This window comes from Cydia splendana, chromosome Z, assembly GCF_910591565.1.
Source record: "Cydia splendana chromosome Z, ilCydSple1.2, whole genome shotgun sequence".
NCBI classification, from domain to species: Eukaryota; Metazoa; Arthropoda; class Insecta; order Lepidoptera; family Tortricidae; genus Cydia; species Cydia splendana.
Genome location: NC_085987.1, coordinates 40,154,292 through 40,174,309, shown reverse-complemented (window position 1 = coordinate 40,174,309; position 20,018 = coordinate 40,154,292). Strand labels below are relative to the sequence as shown.

Below are 20,018 nucleotides of genomic sequence, written 5' to 3'. Positions count from 1 at the left end.
ATTTTATTGGAATATAGAATCAAATCTACTTTCCTTGATATTCAAGTGTTTCATATACAGGCTGATTCGGGATACGTGAGCAGGACTAACATTGCGCAGTTCGTAAATTATAAGCAACTGTTTCGTATCAGTATTGGTGAGATTAGCGTTCATTTTCTAGTCGTGTTGAAAAAAAAAGTTATTAATTTATTTACGACATGCATGGTCACCCTAAAATTAGAATACTAAACTACCGATACTCTGTGTCAAATTGAATGTCATCACTGTCATCACGGTCTGGTTACTTTTGAAAACTCGTATCTCACTCAAGTTTGACAGTTTATTTTCTTCGTAATCAAAACGCTGTAATTACGGTTAAAGAGGTTTTATGTTTATTGATTAGGTCTTGTAGGGTAACCATGATTGTAGAGAATTAAACTAGCCCTCACCAAAAAGTAAAAAAATAGGAAAAAGTGTGGTTGTTTCACCCAAATACGACGGTGATCGATCAATTATCAGTTATTGAGTGTGCAGGAGTAGTCCTGCTCACGTCTCATGAATCACCTTGTATGCTTACCTAATATACCTGCTGTCTATTGTACCCCATAAACTTAGAAATTGAGAAAATAAATATGGCCCGTGCACCGCGAGTATAAACGAACCTTGCTTGTGACGTCACAGGCAGCACGGCTGCACCAAAATGTATGGATATTCAGAAAAATAAGTTATTCAATACGAGTATACGCTGTAAAAAATGCGTTTAACCATATAGTTGCAGTACATTTATTTCTCGTTACATTATAAGGAATTTAATAATATACATATGGGCAAAAAACCCTTATTGGCGCTGCTCTGGCCTTAATTCGTCAAAAGGGAAGTAAACGTAGACCCACAAAAGTTCACCATATCCATTTAGGCCATTTGGCGTGTCATTGTTTTGATAACACCCACTGCTCACGCTGCACGAAGAAGAGAAGGTATAGGTGCCCGAGTCTTTGATGCGCTCACTAATCAAAAGTAACGATTTGTTGATTAAATAAATCGAGCAAGACGATTGTATAGTACTGTAGTGGTACTCTTCACATTTAAGTAATGACCTTGACGACGCAATCAACTCAATAAAATTGCAATTTGCAATCACTCCCAGCGTCAGCAACGTTGGACAACATTCGATGTGTTTTTTGATATAAGTATTTAGACTTGACGATATTGGCTATAGTGTCGATGTCGATATTGTCGTGTGTAAGTTTTATTTATACAAACCGCACAAAAAATCATGAATTTCTTATTCGCATCAAATTAGGCTATTAAGTGGAAAATTATGTTTATTTGTATATATGTACTACCATCTACCATTCGCATTCCAACCTTGGCCAACAATGCATCGATCATCTCATTAGTGAATTCGATAACTGATTCATATTTATTAAAATCTCATTTATTACATCAGATATTATGCGCAGAGCGATCGTTAGCATATTAGGTACCATAATTTGACGCCGTTCGTACATGTATTTTAAAAATATTTCTCTGTTCTCAATAATTCATATTTCATAATTATTATCGCATACCGTATACCTTATGCTTTTGATTTTAGATTTCGATCATAAAATCTAAATCAGTTTCAGCTTTTAGTTGAATGCATGTTTTATTTGCAGAGTTTTGCAAAAACATGAAACTAAATTGGAACGCTACGCGCTACTTTGATGTGGTATCTAGATGCCGCAATGCAACGGGTCCATATATCGTGAAGTAGTAAGCGAATAGTTACCATTTGCAACAAATATTGGCCGCCACCGCAGCGTCCGCAGCCCAGTATCTTAAAAGAGCTCATCTTAAACGCGTACAAGGCCGGTCTACTCATTCAATTCCCATTTATCCTGAAACTCGACTCCATAAAATTACAGTTTGGCCCGTTTGACTCTTTGATCAATCAGTTATTAAGTTCCAATTGATTGAAGACAAAGACAAATGTCCGACCGGCGAATGATTCACTTGTAATGTGGCGTCGGTCAGTATTAAATGTTTACCTATATACGTACTTCCTTTAGGGAATTTCGGCTAAAGTAAACCGCCATCACCGTGAGTCATATAATGAAGTCATAGGCTGTACAGTCGCGTTTGCACAACACCGTGAGGTAATAATAATCTATTGTATTAATTACCTTATCGTCTGTTATTGTTTCTACGATCATTGTTTTTGCGCGACTATTAATTAATTTATCAGACGTTTAGTTTTTTTCTGCTAGCAGTATTCTTTATCATAAGTCCGCGGCGACATGAAACGTTTATAGCCGTGATGTATAACACGAGGCATTTGTTGTGGTCAGTATTGTTGATGCTTATGCCTAATTAGCATGCGCGTTTTCCACGCGTAGGCTGAAATTAAGATTATGATGAGTTCCACTGACATTAGCTTGTTTATGATTACTGTGCCTATGATCTGTATATGGTACAACCTTGAGTTCCCTCGCTACAAATAAGGCAACTAATTAAATATTTCAGTTTTCCATCGTTATTTCTAGGCGGGCGTGTGGGAGTTGTGCGCAATATTCAGTTGATTTATCTTATTGTTTTACGTCTCATCTTCATCAATAAGCAATTATAATGCGCAGTGTCGAGTTAATTGAATATTATGAAATATGTTTCTCACTTGTGGCGTGCCTTGTAAATAACTGTTCGGGCGTAAGAAATAAGCGAAAGTGGAATGCACGCGTGATGAGATAAACGTTATGTCGAAAACTGGCAATTCCAAGAAACTCAAACACAATGTCTTTTTATGGAGTGCATTGGACCGAATAGTAAATCTTTATTCGTGATGGAAAACTTAATACGTTACGTAAAATAATAAAAATGAACGATTTCGAATTCACTCCACTTGGAATAATTACATAAATATTCAGCAATATTGATCGATGCCTTATAAGACATATTCACGTATATTTTAAACGTATCTCGGCTAGGTTCGTACCTCCGATAGAAAGTGACAACAAACAACCTGCTTGTAAAAGCAACGTTCGCATTATTGTAATGATAGCAATAATTTGTTGGTACTAAGGTTGTATTTAATAGTCGGTAGTTGTAAACAGGAGAAGATATCTCGCTCGCTCGCCAGAGACTTCTTATCTGAGCGCATTCGACGCGTTGACCGCGCACGGGCTACCCCTTTCACTTATATTCGCATTCAACGGATCGAGCGGAACGCAAGCGCGCCTTTCTCTATGTTCTCATCTCTGTCTAACGCGTGGTGGATAGTGGTGCAGCACGGGTGGTGGGCCCGCGCCCGCGCAGCTCCGCTGCCCGTGACAGCAGTAGCGCTGTTCCCTCGGCTACATCCGCACGGAACCGACTGAGTACGTTGCGCTCGGATGTGCCACGATCTAAAATGAAGTCTAAACCGTCACATTATGTTGACGCGCCGTTCAGACCTTGGCCGCCGCTTTCCCGCCAGGCGCAACCCAATTTTTACTTCAGGCCGCCGGATCCGATGGATTTGAGGAATTTCAAAACATCATCATCTAAAGGTTCTACGTATTCGGATTTCTCCGGGATGAGCGCGTACAGCAATAAGTCTCGGGACTATTATTTCTTATCTCCGAGCTACAGATCAGCCGGAGCACCCACACCGAGTCACTCGGATCTTTACAGTAGGGAGAGACCTCCGCGTCAGCTGCGACACCCCAACCCGGCGCCGGCGGCGGCCTGCCCGTGCAGCCGCTCGCGTTCGCTTGAAGACGTCCGCACAGAGGTCGTTACCGAGTGGGAAGATGACGACGAAAACGGCAATCGAATAGTTGCTCCTGCGACTAAATTTAACCGCGCGTCCTATACAAGTAACACCTCTTTCCAAAAGCAAGGATTCTTCAGTCGTCACTCCATGGAAAATTTAGTCGACAAGCCTCCTCAACTGCTGCCCCCCAAACGCATCTCCGCCTTCCATCAGGTAATTGAGCTAACTTTCTATCTTGGCTATGATGCCGTTGTAGTAGTCTGTATCTCAACGACTACAGCGATGTGTCTCATACAAGGGAATTTGCAGTGTGATAATTTAAAAGTTGTTTAACAGTAACTGTGTCGATTTAAAATGTATTTATGCGGACTTTCTAGGCTCGTATACATGATTATCATTACCTGATTGACGCTTAGCGAAGTTTGTGTTTGTGACGCTATTGCGATTGATGTCTTAAAAAAAGTATGTGTGTACATCCTATGGAGATGCATGTGTAGTGTTGTGTTTACGGAACATCAGCACAATGTTTGGTCGAGTGCTATGGGAATGGGAATCAAGAGCTGCGCCGGGCAGGCCCCGTTCAGCTCCGGTGAACCGAGACACTCGGTCCTGCGCGTAACGGATGCTCGATACTTGTTTTTTATATCAAATAATATACTGAGTACAATACGTATACGTGATACCAAAGCATTCTAATTTATCTATGAACTTGCATCACTATAATGTTTGTAGGTAAGTGTGAATTCAGGTTTTCGGGTAATACGAACACTTTTTGTTGTAGGTTACCCAACGTCGTTGCAATGCGAGTGTGAATTCTTTTGTGTCGTAATATCTCTGTTTAGATATGTTTTAATTATTATTGTGAGCGGAATCTTGATAGTGGATTGTATCGTGCACCTTTTTACGGTCGGTTTGTTCGGATGGATGGGATCGTGTGATTTATTCCGGGTACCTGGCTTGTTTTCACCCTCGCGTGTTTCTTGCTACGTGACTCGGTCGCAGGAAATCCTGTAATAGATTCAGAACGGCTATTTTATTATCGAGTTGTGATAGGAAATCTTCCTAATACCGCCCTGTATTGATCAGCCGGCCGACCGACATTATCACCCGACTACGAGAATCGGACGAGCAAATTAGAAAACTCTTACCCAATGCGATATCCGAAGCGAATTTACAAATTTGTTTTATAACACGAATTTAAATAATGCCTCGTCATCTTACATAAACCTCACGTAACTGTGCATTATTGGTTCCGTATTTGAGACTATTATTAATAATTAATTAGAATGAATTAGACTTAAATCTGTTTATTTCAAAAAAATAATAGCATTACAATTTCTTAAACCTAGTTACAATCTTTAATATTTAAGATTTTATTTACTAGGTAGTTTTAATAATCAAATTCATGAACTAACAACTGATGGTTTTCGCAATTTCACATGTATGTCTTCGGTTTTATGATGAAAAGGATAAATTATACATGTGCACATAGTTTTTTTATAAGGTGGTCCGTTAGCAATGTAATGCAACGTGAAATTAAGAAATTGTTATCTTCAAGCGATGATGTATTGAAGCGTGGCTTATAAGCAACAACACATGCTTGGCAACTCGTTCCTACATTTCTAATATGTGTTATGAACGTTACTTAACCAAGAAAAAAACAACAAAACGATCACCTGTTATTTAAAGTTTTATGACGGCAATAATTACTTGTCACCTAACACAATCACGCCAGTCACCGCTTATGGGCAAACGTTAGTCATATCTTCTAATAACGCGGATGATGCGAACACAAATAACACTACACTTGTGAAAAGTGACCTAACATTGGTTGCGTCGTTATTTTAAAGAGAACTCGCAAATCATTAAGTCACATAAAGGAGGCTAGAGTTTTTAAATTGAATTAAGACGGGGTGTTTAGAATCTTGACCTGTAATTTGGAATCAAAGGCCGTTTCCTTAATCGACTCAGCTTTCAGCTTCGGATTCTATTCGCGTACCGTAGCGGCTGTTGACATTTGAATTTACTAACTTGAGTAAAGTCGTTTTATTTTTATATAAATGAAACGTGATCGAACCCAACAAACAATTTGGTCGTATATCAAGTAGCTATACGACTCGAAGTATAATAAAAGTAGCATAACAGTCGTCATTTTGACTAATGGTGCATTATGCAACTAAATAGTCGGATAAACTTATTGTCGTGTAGCAAGGTCGAATAAATGTTTATTCTACCATTTTATACAACTAAATAGTCGGTGAAACTAATAGTCGTATAGCAAGGTCGAATAAACGTTTATTCTACCATTTTATACGACTAATAGTCGGTAAACTTATTGTCGTATAGCAAGGTCGAATAAACGTTTATTCTACCATTTTATACGACAGTCGTATAGTAGGTATCACGACGACTCCTATAAAACTTTCTTACACGACAGTTGGTCGCATAGAGGTCCTCATTATTATGGTCGTAATAATGTCGTAGTCACGACAATTTTGTGGTATGAATATCCATTATGCGTCTTTTAAACTACTAATAGTTGCTTACACGTCGTAAAAGTGTTCCTTATAGAACAGTCGACTAACTGTTACTATGGCGACCGCTATCCGTATTTAAGTAGCAAAAGTGCTATTATACTACCGCTATTCAATCAACAGTCGAATAGATGTGGTAAAATAAACTTTTATACAACTTTTGAAAAGCTATGGCGACTATTCCAAATCAAACGTATAGATTATACAACCTCAAGTTGTATAACTGTCCTATAAGGCATCTGCTTAATAATTTGTTAATCAAAATAATTAAATGAGTAAGAATTTTAAAAGCGCATCAACAATTAGTTATAAACTTATATAGCAAACATCAGTAAAATTAACTGCGCAGTAGTTAACAAATATAATATACACTTGTCTCCTATATCATAAACCACCAACTTTAAAAAAATTGCTACTTATACATTCTTTCAAAGATACAATTTCACACCACTTGCTGTTAATATTGATGTCATTTTTGACACAAGCCGACGCGGAACTTGCGTTGAACAAATAAGCTATTTATACGACCTTTATGCGGCGATAACTCAACTTAAAGTCGTATAAATATCGTATTTCTCACCACTACTCTTCCTTAAGTCGATTAAGCGTCGTAGTAGTTACTATTTATACGACGAAGTGTCGAATTGGCAACGCTTATACGACGACTATGCAACTTAATAGGTATTCAAACGACCATTACTCAACTTTTTTACGACTTTAAGTTGAATAAGCTGCGCCCAAATCGCGTCGTATAAACGTATATACGACCATAAAATTTGGTCGTATAAACCTAAATTTTGCCTCAAATTGTTAGTTGGGAAGAGACTTTAGTTCGTGTTACAATCTAAATGAAATTATATTTATTTGCCCCTGAAACTGTTTAGGTACGTATTACATGAAGTACCTAACCGTCGGGATCTCAATTTGGAGAAACAAGGCAGGGAATCTAACAAATAACGCAATTAAATCAAAGAACAAAACGACGTTAAATTCTTCTTTCTGTACTTAATGAAATTAGGACATAGTCATTTGGTAAAACAGAATATAAAGTCTTATTATCAAAGCCCGGATTGACGGGAGAAAAAAATCACTTTTCCTAGTGCTTATTTAATTAAATATCGACTATTCTATCGACATCCATACTAACAATTTTTTATTAAATACCAACACTTCATACCATAAAAAAATTAATAAAGCAGAATTTAAGCTTGGAAGCCAGTTTGAATATCGTCCAAAAGTTGAAAGGGCACTTATCAAGATTACGTTTAAATCCTCAAGGTAAAGTTATTCACAATAAATATCAGAATATGTTGAAGATAAAACGTTGGTGTTTAAATTTTAAAAACTTTAAATGATTTGATATCTGGAAAAGAAATGGTACTGCGTAGTACAGAAGTAATTCATCAACACCATGGTATAATAATATACTCCGCCTGGTACTCTATTCCGAGATTCGCGTATGACCTAACTGACACGGGCCTACGTCATCATGCTGTTTACAGGTTCTCAAACTTTAAAATGTGGGAGAATTTTAACCAACGGTGAAAATTATTTTAATGGTTTAATTTTAAGTTATTCATGTAGAAACATAGTAAAATAAAACAAATCTAATGTATTAAATTAAACTTTATTTATCTATACAAGACAAACGTTTGAAAAACTAATTCACAGTTACACATTAATTACCAAGCTTACGACGTGAAAAGTTTGGAAAACACTGCGCCTGCTGACACTGAGCGAGAAGGAAATAACAATTAACACGCGTTCGACAAGGATGACGGTCAGGGCATGAAGTTATCTAGATCCAAATTGTCAAATGTGACAGCGCTATCCTATGTTGCCAGTAATGTAAACAAAATTACCCGAACGTTTGAAATTTCTTTCGTGAATCGGAAGATATTTCTAACGAATAATTAAAAATGACGTGTTATTGTAAAATTTAAGATAAAATACATATAAATGAAAATTATAAAATTATAAAGAAATATTTTAACTTATTAACCATAGGTATAATGTACCCATGTAACATGTTATGTTGAAATAAAGTGGCAATGTTATTGTGACGTAGGCCCGTGTCACTCTGGGAATAGAAGACCATGTTTTATTAGACCATGATCAACACCATGAATTATTTAAATTTGACCCGATTACTACAGTAGATTTAGAACGGTCCTTTATTTGACTGAAATGGATTTTATCACCAAGGCGAAGGAGCTTAAAATCGGAAAAATGAGAAAAAATATAATTGTATATTACGATAAATATTAAAAAAAGACAGACATTTCGTTTTAATTTTGTGTAAAACTATAATATTTCTGAATTTCATAACGTTGGTATAGTACATCATCGTGCTGTTTTATCGACATCGACTTGTAAAATATCTGTCCTCGCACTATTGAAACGTCAACACATAATTTCTCCCGTCAATCCGGGCTTTGCTTATTATGCAAGATTTGTTTATATTGTAGTGATACAGTTTAGTACCGCTAACAAAATTTAAATGTTTGAAACCCTAATTTCGGTTATAAGGCCAGTCATTTTTGCAAGAATTAATTTCCAGCAACGTGGAAATCGTCTTAATACCTTCATTTGGTTCTAAATTTGTGTAATCCGAGTTTACTCCATTCCAGGAGTTGTGGAAAAATTTATGGTCTTTCACTTTTTTGTTTGTTGTTCAAAAACGGTACGTCCGACGGAAAATATGCTCTAATAATGATAAAAATTGACATCTGAGGATCCGAAAGGTACCCTAATATGAATTCGTAGTCAAAGATTGTAAAAAATGCCCGCCACTTTTAATTTCTGTTTTTTTTTTGTATAATCGTGTTATAAATCAAAAAAAGAAATTTCACCAGTGTCTGATTCACAACAACCTTGCTGGTAGTGACATTGTAATTGATGGTGGCTTTCTTCTACATCGAGTGGTTTTGTTAATCTAAGGTAAAATGTATCTCCCCCAAAATTTATCCACATCTCCTGGGATGGAGCAAATTCTGATTATACTCATTTAGAACTTCATTTGAAGATATTAAAAGGATTTCCAGCTTGCTGGGAATTAATTTCTGAAAACGCTTTTTTTATCTAATTTGACTGGCCTAAATAGGTATACTGTTTATTACCATTAATAATTAAGACACTAATTTTGAGCATTAATATAAAGGGTATTTGACTGTATTTAAAATAAATTAATTTACACCATCCAAGAAATAAAGCACCAGAAAATTTATAGAGAAACGTAGACAGCAGTTATTTTGAGACACAATTTGTATTTAAAACCCGTATAAAACTATAAAGAGTAGATAATTTGATCGTAACGTCACATGCTAATAGTAGCAAAATCGTTTTGACAGTTAAAAAAAAAGAAACTGAATATTCTAAACATATATAGATGTTCTATGAGCACTTACATAAACCGAGTGGTATAAAGTAAAATGCGTGAGTTACACTTTCTAATGCGAGTCGCAAGTTGGCCGAAATTGCACTATTACCTAATGTCAGTCGACGGGTATTGGATTCATATCGAAGTGGAAGCGTAGCGATTTGACAAACGAGTTTAATCGCCAGGGCCACAAGGGGTTCCTTACAAGAAAACAATGTGTAAAGTTTAAAAAGCATTAACAAACCAAAAAACTTGATTGAAAAATACTGGTGATTTATATAACACTAATCAGTCCGTCAAAACAGAATCGCAAACCCTCTTAAAATCACTTCCCTAGCGTGCGCATCTGAGATTCTGCCTTTGGGGTGTCGTTCATTCTGTAAAGGGGCCCACTGATTAACAGGCCGCCGGACGGTATCGGCCTGTCAGTTGTTCGGAACTGTCAAATTTTTATTCTAACTGACAGGTCGATACCGTCCGGCGGACTGTTAATCAGTGGGCCCCTTAAGTAACCTTCAGCCGGGGAGGCTGGGCTAAGGGTGGGTTGTCCACGCTCAATCGACGGACTGGTTAGCCTTAAATATATCGCCAGCAGCTTTTTCGATAGATAACCGAAAATTTTCCAACTAATTTTAACCTCTACGATTAGAGACGGTACAGAGCCCTATTATACTCGTATTTTGATGGTCAACACGGGCACGATTACTGTTTCTATTCTACGAGTATAAACGTCACATCACATAACACTGTCGGTGGTCATCGACGTGACCGGTAGACAAGGTGTGATATTTGACAATGGCATAGGAAGGTTCAGTGCCTTGAGACAACAGTGTACAAAGTACACTTTAACTGTAAACTGTTTTCTGAAAATTTGGATGGAATTCACTGAGGGTAAAGTCGTTAGAGAGTGTAAAGAGTCGTCTTAGTCTGCCAGCTATCTTGAATATATTTATTTATATAATAATTCAGCCTATATACGTCCCACTGCTGGGCACAGGCCTCTCATGCGCGAGAGGGCTTGGGCTATAGTCCCCACGCTAACCCAATGCGGATTGGGGACTTCACCTTTGAATTTATTCGCAGATGTATGCAGATTTCCTCACGATGTTTTCCTTCACCGAAAAGCTAGTAGTAAATATCAAATGTTATTTCGTACATAAGTTCCGAAAAACTCATTGGTACGAGCCAGGATTTGAACCCGGGATTGAAAGTCGGACGTCATATCCACTCGGCTACCACCGCTTTTGGTGCTCGTATTTATTTATAGATATTTAATATTTACGGACTCCTAAATTTGTTCCGTGTTACGTCACGTGACTTATCCGATTCCGTGGCACTCGTTTGATGGCCGGTGTTGAATCGCGTGGACACTTGTAAGCAACTTTCTTGCCCAAATCAATTCAAACTCGAATCGAAACTGTTACAAGCGATGTTCCGATTACGATTTCGAACAGTTTATGCGGTTAGTTAATTTGGATCGAGAATAACCTGATTGAGGAATGTGAATATGTATATGAAAAACGAGTATTGCTGATTACTATGAGCTGATTAAATGCTTACATAATTCACATCCACTTACTTGGCAACCGCATTCTACTGTTAGCATAAAAATTGCTGAGCGAACAAAGTATTCATTAATATCTCCACGCGTTTTTGCTCTCTTACAAATAAAGTCGGGCTGGTTGGTGAATTGATATGCACACTACGATTTAATAGAAAGTGGGAAATGTGTAAACAAACTGATTTACCCTTATTTCTCCTTAATTACGCACTTAAAAAGGTTGTATCTACATACAATTGTAGTTAACCGTCGGTAATGTCCACTATACTGGACATCCCAAGAAAAAATACTACACCAAATATTAAAGCTTTCCTGGTAGCGTATGTTATTTGAAAGTAAATATAAAATGTGGTAGACAAAAATGGAGATAAAAGATTAAAGAACCGATAGCCGTTTGCCTTATAATTCTATCTGTAATTATGTAGTGCAAAAGTAGGAGATACGATTCAAAACTTGTCAAAAATCGATGAATACCCCGGGTAGCCCCTTAACGCCTATCACCTCAATCGAGTCGGTAATCGATGCATTTCTAGTTAGAAACCCGTTCTCATTGGTGTCATATGTACAAGCTTTTTCTTCGGCAATCATAAATATTGTTATTGTTGCTTATTGTAGTGAGTGAGTTCACACGTTTTATGTTAATGCAATTTTGTAGCATTGTTGACGGTAATGTTTTTAACGGATTCCATTATCATTTATCATTGACCTTTATGTTATGAGGTAGTATTAGGTATTATTTTTCTTATTCCGTAATTATTAATTTCCTGATTGTATCAACTGGATAATAATATGTAACTCATGCATAAACGTGCTTAAATAACTAGAGTTAGACCGTTGTTATTTATACGTTATAATTTCATAGAAGTTTGACGTTTAAAATGACACTAGCACTGCGTGGGCTATCAACATCGCTGCATACTTTTCTTGGTCTAACTTTATTAATACATATTTTGTACGGTAAAGACGATTTACTGAAACTCAAAAAATAAGTTGTAAATATTTTAATACGAGTATAAAGTCAACGAAACTCAATCCCGCAACTCTTAAGTTTATTTTCAAGTTATTTTGCTGTTACTTTTACCTGTTTGTTGCATTGTAATCTAATCTGCGTAAGACATCATAAAGTTATGTTGTACGGACTACGAGCCAAGCGGACGGACGTTTGCTTGACTTACATGACAGTTCCGTCTTACATCAGTTAGCGTCCCATTAATGCATTATTATATTAGTGTACATTGTGTAATTTCAAGTAGCTATCTCTTCCGTAAGATCTGTAACAAATACGAATCTTGTTTGAAATTGCTATTGTCTTATTTACCAGTAAATATGTCTTGAACAAAAAAAAAAAGATAGCGCCCTATTTCGTAGAATACCAACGTTATTAAAAACGTATAGAACTCTGTGTCTAACCGTTCCGCCCGTCTGATGCGAGTTTTGCTTGAATAGGTACTCGTTTAGTATATAAGTTGCAAAACTTATAAATTGAACATTATTTATTTGTGTATTAGTAGTTCCAACACTAATTGATACACGTGATTTATTCATCTAAGAATTTAGACATTTTGGCTTATAAATCGCATGAGTCCTTTAATTGGAAACTTCTCTATCGACTCCCTCGTGCATTACGTAACGCGACGATCAGCTGTTGAATTTCGAGACTGTTCTCAGGTGCCAGACTGTTTCGATCGTTTTTTACCAAACAATTATGACTGATTCGTGATGTCATAACTCATAACGCTGGAAATGGTACTAAGTATCATCTTTATAGCACCTATTATGTCACGCTTTATAATTTAGTTTTAACTGTTATCGTTTGTTTAACAAATACTTGGAGTCTCTCAATAGGCGAACCAAATTAGATTTTTTCTCAAGAATAAATATTTTTTGTAAGTAGATCTAAATTAATTTTCACGCCACTGTTCGGAAATGTGGCAATAGATGGTCTAAAACCAAGCTGGAAAGTAGGCAATAGCTGTAGCACCTGAACCACCACTACTACAATGTTTCATTGTTATCATCATCTGTCATTGGTGACGGTACGCTACAGCAATGAGTATCATTTAAAACATAAAAATCAATAAAAGTTATTTTTTGGCGCAACTTTTACCTTCAAAAATAAAATTAGGTTATTTATAGGACCAATTTCTTGTTAAAAAAAAGAAATGTCAAAACCATTCATTCATTCAGTCAGATCATTCGATTCACGCTTAAGGCGTTTTTTACTTTTGTAGCTGTTGGTGGTTTTGGTAGCAAAAACGCTAAGTTTAGAGTCAGTTTGAAGCAAACAACAGAAAAACGCCTCTCAAAAGTGATAAAAAAGTAAAAAACGGGATCGGAAAATACTCTCTGAATTGGATAGTGTAAATTGTGTTTGACTAAAAAATACAAGAAACACGTATCTACGCTCGCTATATAAATGACTTCTAGTGAAGAAAATGATATTCTTACGCTGACGCCTACCGAAATTCAAGAGACAGCACAGGCAGTGGCTAGTAATTTGCTACCAGAGAAATCGCGGGCTAGTACTTATAGTTATGCAAATGTTTTCTTATTTCCTCGCAGTAGTCGTGAAAAGCACTATGTAATGCCTCGGCCGGAAACGCTAAAGATGGACTCGTATTATTTGAGTCTCAAACTCACTCGTCCATCTTTAAGCGGTTTTCCGTCCTCTCCTACAATGTACTATTGTTACACAACACCAAACTTACAATTTAAAGTAACCTAAAATTAAAACTACCTACAAAACTAAAACTAAACCTAAAAAAGAAAACATTCTAAAAATCTATATCTAAAGAAGGCCCCTGGGGCATAGTGCCAGGGATGCTGGCAGCATTTCCTCGCTGAATCGCAACGCTTATTCGTTGAGCGAGGAAGCTGCCAGCTCTTTTGTCCCCGGTGACCTCAACCAGCCGTTTGGACAAATTAATTTGTTTCGTTTTTCTAAATAACCAGCACAGAATACTAATGTAATGTTAAATATATGATATATGGTAGATGTTCCACGGCAGACCAACTATTTCCTGCTACATTTTCATTCGTTGTTTTCTCAGCCCATCACTGGACCCTCCATTGACGTGGAAAATATATAGGGCTATCAATTCGCTGAATCGAACACCCTGAAAATGTCTGTTTTATATCTTCGTTTTAAGTCTTTTAAGTTTCGTTTTTTTCTCCGGATCAGAATATGTATTGTATTTTCAACATTATATGAACTAAATTTACAACTTAATTAGATGAGTCAAGCCAGATTCAAACCATGCCTATGTACGCCTAATCTTTGAAAGCCCGATGAAAATTTACATTGCAAATTACGAATAAAAATCGGATTTGTAATTTTGCTCCCCTTTAGCTAGGTCGGAAATCGAACGCAACAGCAGACAAGGCAACTGATAATGATTTTTAGTATCACTTGTGAACGTGCTCAAGTAGAATGTTTCATTTTCGAGTTTATAGAAAATATACCAGCATAAATGTTTGACTGTAAATTTGTTCATATCTATAGATACGCTCTAATTACGGTGGACAGAACGTGTTTTGTTCAATTTATAGGGGTTATTAATATAATATTGATTTAATGTGTTTTTGAAACTTGCGTTGTTGAAAAGAGAAGCTAAGGTTTTAAAAGGGTCAGCTACACGATACGAGTTGAATACTAAATATTAATATAATTATATAATGGTGGTGCTCAACGGAAGCTTGTTTTTTTACCCGACCACGGAATCAGAAGATTATAGGAGGTGTCATCTTCTTTAGTCTTCTGATTCCGTAGTCGGGTAAAAAGGTGTTAAGATTTAGCAGTCTGCCGAACTGGAATCTACTTAGCAGATTATTGTTGAGGTGTCAATAGATTGATGGCCCGTGTGACAATTTTTTATCAAGTTACAGGTTTTCAAACGTTTTACTTGTCATCTACCGCATACCATGTGGTAGGTACCCATACAAATTACACTTAGGTTCGTACACGTTTTCGAGACATGAACGAAAAGTTTCAATAAATCAATATGTCCTTTGATAACAATTCACTATAAGTAGTATTGGTTCTTCGTTTCTATGACGAGCTATAATTTCGTTTTGATAGATTGCGCTGAAAATAGGAAAATGTTGTTGGTCGTTCGGAAAAATTCACTGCGGACCACACAAGAGAAGTCTCGTTGCCCGTCTATTTCTACTATTACTTTCACAAACTCGCGTAACATCTTTGCGGTTTATCAAATATGAGCTTTATTTGTTACGCGCTAGAGTGAGATGTTCGTTTAAATGGCCAAGTAAAAATTAAGGTTAGAAAAGGAACAGTTGATTTCATGTCGGATCATCCATCATTAGAGTTTGTGTACTTTCTATAGGATCCCTTATAATAAGATAGAGGATTCAGAATTGTATGGTTCCTACAACTTTTGTCAAAGGCTTTTCATCTATAGGTACCTACAATAGCATACTAAAGCGATACCTGACAAGCACGCGTACAAATTGGCCATTGTCTAAGTTTTGCCTGGTCACCTCTACACCATGCTAAGGATATTTTTGCCTTAGTTTAAGAGACATAGCAAGTAACTGATCGTGATCAATGAACTTTACCTATTGTAGAGAGTGAATAGTTGGTCTACCCGGTAGAGTCACTCTACCGTTTAACTGAGGCGGCTGGTATAAAGTTATTGGTCAGCTACGAACTGGTTGAACGCTTGTCTGCTTGAAGCTGATTTTTATTATGTTATGTATGAACTTGTTTTAGTCCCATAAATCAGCTTCCCTCTGCAGAAAAATCACGCATTATTCCTAAAATCGGCAACGTCAGACTAGACGTCGAAGCTCAAAAGACGCTAATGAGGGTCTCTCTAATATTGTTTGTGATCTTTCTCAATTTTCAGCAGGTACCTAGTTCCTGTCCCATGACCCACTGCTTTCTTTACAGGCACAAAATCGAAATGGCAGCCACGGTCTACCCATGTCGGCGGGTAACATGGTCGGTGCCGAGGTGAACGGCTCCCGGCCTACATTCAAGCCGGTGACAGTGCTCGAAGACCTGCAGGCAGTGCGGTGCGCCGAGTTCCATCCTAACGGGAAACTGTACGCCGTCGGCTCAAACACCAAAACTCTCAGGATATGCACCTACCCGAAGATAGATGATGTCAAGTAAGTAAATGATTACGTATTAAGGGTATCACCACATCATTCAACACGGAATCGCACGTCGGCGCGTAATATAGCAATGTCATAATAATAAAGCTCATTTAAGCCCACGCGATGCAACTTGAGCGGCAACGAAGGTTCGATCACATCCATTACATATACCGTATAAATAGCGGCGTTTCATATGCCTAGGAATATCTCGATATGCCTGATTTTACGATCTGCCGCCGACATACCAATGTCGTAAACCAACAAATAAAAGTGAAATGTGGTTGTCATAAAACGATCCCGCGTCTTTAAGTGTGGTGACACATTAGCTAAAATTACAGAATATTGTAATAATGATTTTCTTACTTAAAGGTTCCGTCACACAGGTGCGTTTTCCGGGCGGGCGTGAGCGTTTTATATGTAAAAGCGGCGCGCCCCGCTCTCACGCCGCCCGCCAAACGCGCCTGTGTGACGGAGCCTTAATTATTTAACTAGGTACATATAGGTCTTCTACCTGCAATATCATTTTGAAATACAAGTTTCATTGAAACCTGAGTGATTGCTGATTCGCGCATCGAAAACCTGAGGCGACGCGAAATCAAACTCAAAGTTTAATAACGTGCGGTGAACAACAATCTGACATAGAATGCCTGTGTAATATGTCATTCTGGATTTATTAAGATTAATTAGAATTTGAGGGTTTTGAGGTTTGCCGCCCTGTATTGTCTCTAAATGAATACAGGCATTCTATGTGTATAGGTATGCATATATTATTCGCGTAATAGCTTGTCATCTAGACGGGGCACGTCGGTAATATTGGATTCCAATAAGTAGACCGATTAATGATGGATTATTACTGTTACTAATATGACTTAATACTATAACATTTCTCAATAAAAAAGCATTTATTGTTTTAAGCATTGATTTTTGAATTCATTTTGAAGATATCCTTGCACCATGTTTCACATTTAATTTTGCATAAAAGTTCCAAACTCTAGCAAAGTTTGCTCTTTTCGCCGGTTAATGTAATATTAAATAAAACTCGTTAAATAATAATGTATAAGTATGTAAACTCAGCAAACTTTGTGAAAGGGGAGGTTATCTGATTAACATCATAAATTGTGGCATACATGTTGAAGTTGTATTTCTTAATTACAGTATACTTCTCAGCCCTGATTAAGGCTTGTCGGCAAGCAAATAAATGAGGGCTATACATCCCAGGCACAGTCTAGAGAGTGATAATAGATGTCTGCGATAACAACATAATTCATAATTCGTGACCTTCCGGTTTTGTTAGATAGAGGGAATTTATCATTTAATCACCTAGCGATTAAAATATAACTGTAAACTTTTTAAGAATTGAGTTTTAAGATTCTACTTGATTAATATACAATGATCTACAACTATTACATCGTGAGCTGACGATAAACAAAGTTTTTAACCATTTCTGCAATGTAAATTGCAATGTAAATATTATGTAAACCTGTGTTGTGTACAATAAAGTGATTACTACTACTACTACTACTACTAAATTTGGAGATGCATTGAGATTAGTTTTCTTTAATTTTATTCCAGATAACACTATTATTAGATATTCTATTGTCTCTACCAACTAGAATGCGAATATTATCTTATGTGTTGTTAGAACTAATCTTCTGATTCCTCTTGTTATTTTCCTCAACGTAAGCTATTAACTGAACCATTTGTCACATAAAACGACTTTTCAACACGTGATTTGTGTTCATATTTGTATTTCGTATTTGTTCGACCTTTGTTCGACTTTATTACAAGGTATTTTATATGCACATTGCAAACACGCATGTACTAATCAATACGTAGTGTTTAATTCCAGAGAAAATTTATTTATCTTGTGTTCATCTCTATTCTAATAAGTAGGTACCTAAATGGTCTATAATTAAATATTATCTGAATGAAATATAACAAAATTATAGATGTGTATTAAATTTACACGCGTGTAAATTACCTGAACATGACTGGAAACAGAACAAACGAATATTTAATTTGCGATTTTAAGTATATCTGATTATTATTTGTTGTAGTATTTAATATGTTCCGAATATTTTCATTTCGGCTCTGTTATACAATTCACACGTTAATAACTATAGTACGGTTTTGTTTATTTATTTATTTTATTTTATTTTATTTATTCAGAACACATACAGTCATACAAGATACATATGTCAGAGGTGCGTAATACGCACATAAATCTTAATACTGAAAAGACCTGGAGGTTCATAAAATATATATGTAACTGAAAATTGGTATACAAAAGGAACAAGCATAAGCCTAAGGTAGGATACATCCAACAAGAAGCAAGAATAACTCATTAATACTTACAATAAAAAGTCGGAATAATAATAATAATTACAGCGAGGGTCAAGAAAGAAATATAGAATTCTGAAATTGCGTAGTACAGAAAAACAGACGAAAACATATCGAGGAACATTAGCTATCAAATTAAAATCTCAGAGAGTAGGTAGTTACAGCTATAATATTTTTTCCTTTAACATGATTTTAAGTGCATTAAGTGATTTGTGAAAGGGATCAATCCTGCTTAGATGTCTATTACAATAGTTGGGCACTCGTCTGAAAAACTTATGCTGCGCATATTTCTTGCGAGCAAAACTAACATGAAAAAGGGGCCTAGAACGTAAGGGGCGGTGCGGAACACTAAAAAGCACTTTTTGTAAAAGATAAGGGCATTGGATTGCATTTTTACAAATTTTGAAGAAAAACATAACATCCAAATACATCCTACGATTACTGAGGGAAGGGATATTGAAGTAGGTACTTCGCAGCCGTCGAGGTGTCAATGAAGTAAAAACCTGTCCTATAACTAAGAGATTTTATAAAAATGTTTTGAATCCGCTCCAGTTGATCAATATGTACCTGATACTGCTGATTGCTGTAAAAGTAAACGAATCCCTATATAATGTTTACCTGAATAGGTATTTTGATGTTCGTTGTTTAATGAGATTACAGGGATTAGCGGTTGGGATGTCAACTTAATACCCGGGATAGGTATGGCGCGGTATTATGCGGGACGTTGGAAACATAGGGGCTGTTCATAAATTACGTCATTTCAAATTGGGGGGGGTCTGGACATCGGATGATGGTAGCATGAAGTAGGAGGAAATGGGGTCACTCGAAGCATAATTTATTAAAAATCGTCAAAAATAGATGACGTAATTTATGGAAAGCCCCATAGTCGTGAGACATAAAGCGAGTGAGTTTAGCAATAAATCGTAATACTTCATAAAATGCATGCATCAACTGGGTCACTCGAAGCATAATTTATTAAAAATCGTCAAAAATAGATGACGTAATTTATGGACAGCCCCATAGTCGTGAGACATAAAGCGAGTGAGTTTAGCAATGACGTAATTATTATTTCCGATGTAGCTTAGATATGATTCTTTGGATTATTTAAATCAGCGGTCGGCAACAGGCGGCCCGCGAACCTTTCACTTGCGGCCCGCGAGCCCCCCTGGTTTTTTTGTATGTAATATTGTCAAACAACAATGTCTGATAAAATCACACATATTAACAAAGTGCGGCCCGCGTCAACTTCCTTAACTACTATGTGGCCCTTGGCTGCTAAAAGGTTGCCGACCGCTGATTTAAATGAATATCTACTACCGCTCATATTTATTTAGCCGTTTTAGGTATTGAAAACAATAACCATCAGGCCGCCCAAGT

The 20,018-nt window shown here is 36.7% G+C and overlaps 1 protein-coding gene across 2 annotated transcripts in view; it reads left to right on the top strand.

The window, feature by feature from the left end:
* Positions 1–20,018, top strand: part of LOC134804046 (WD repeat-containing protein 47) — a 102,353-nt gene that overhangs the window by 42,501 nt on the left and 39,834 nt on the right. For both annotated transcript variants that reach the window (XM_063776925.1, XM_063776926.1), the window contains one exon: positions 16,093–16,313. In XM_063776925.1, coding sequence (XP_063632995.1) covers positions 16,093–16,313 — 221 coding nt within the window. The remainder of the gene's footprint in view (positions 1–16,092; positions 16,314–20,018) is intronic.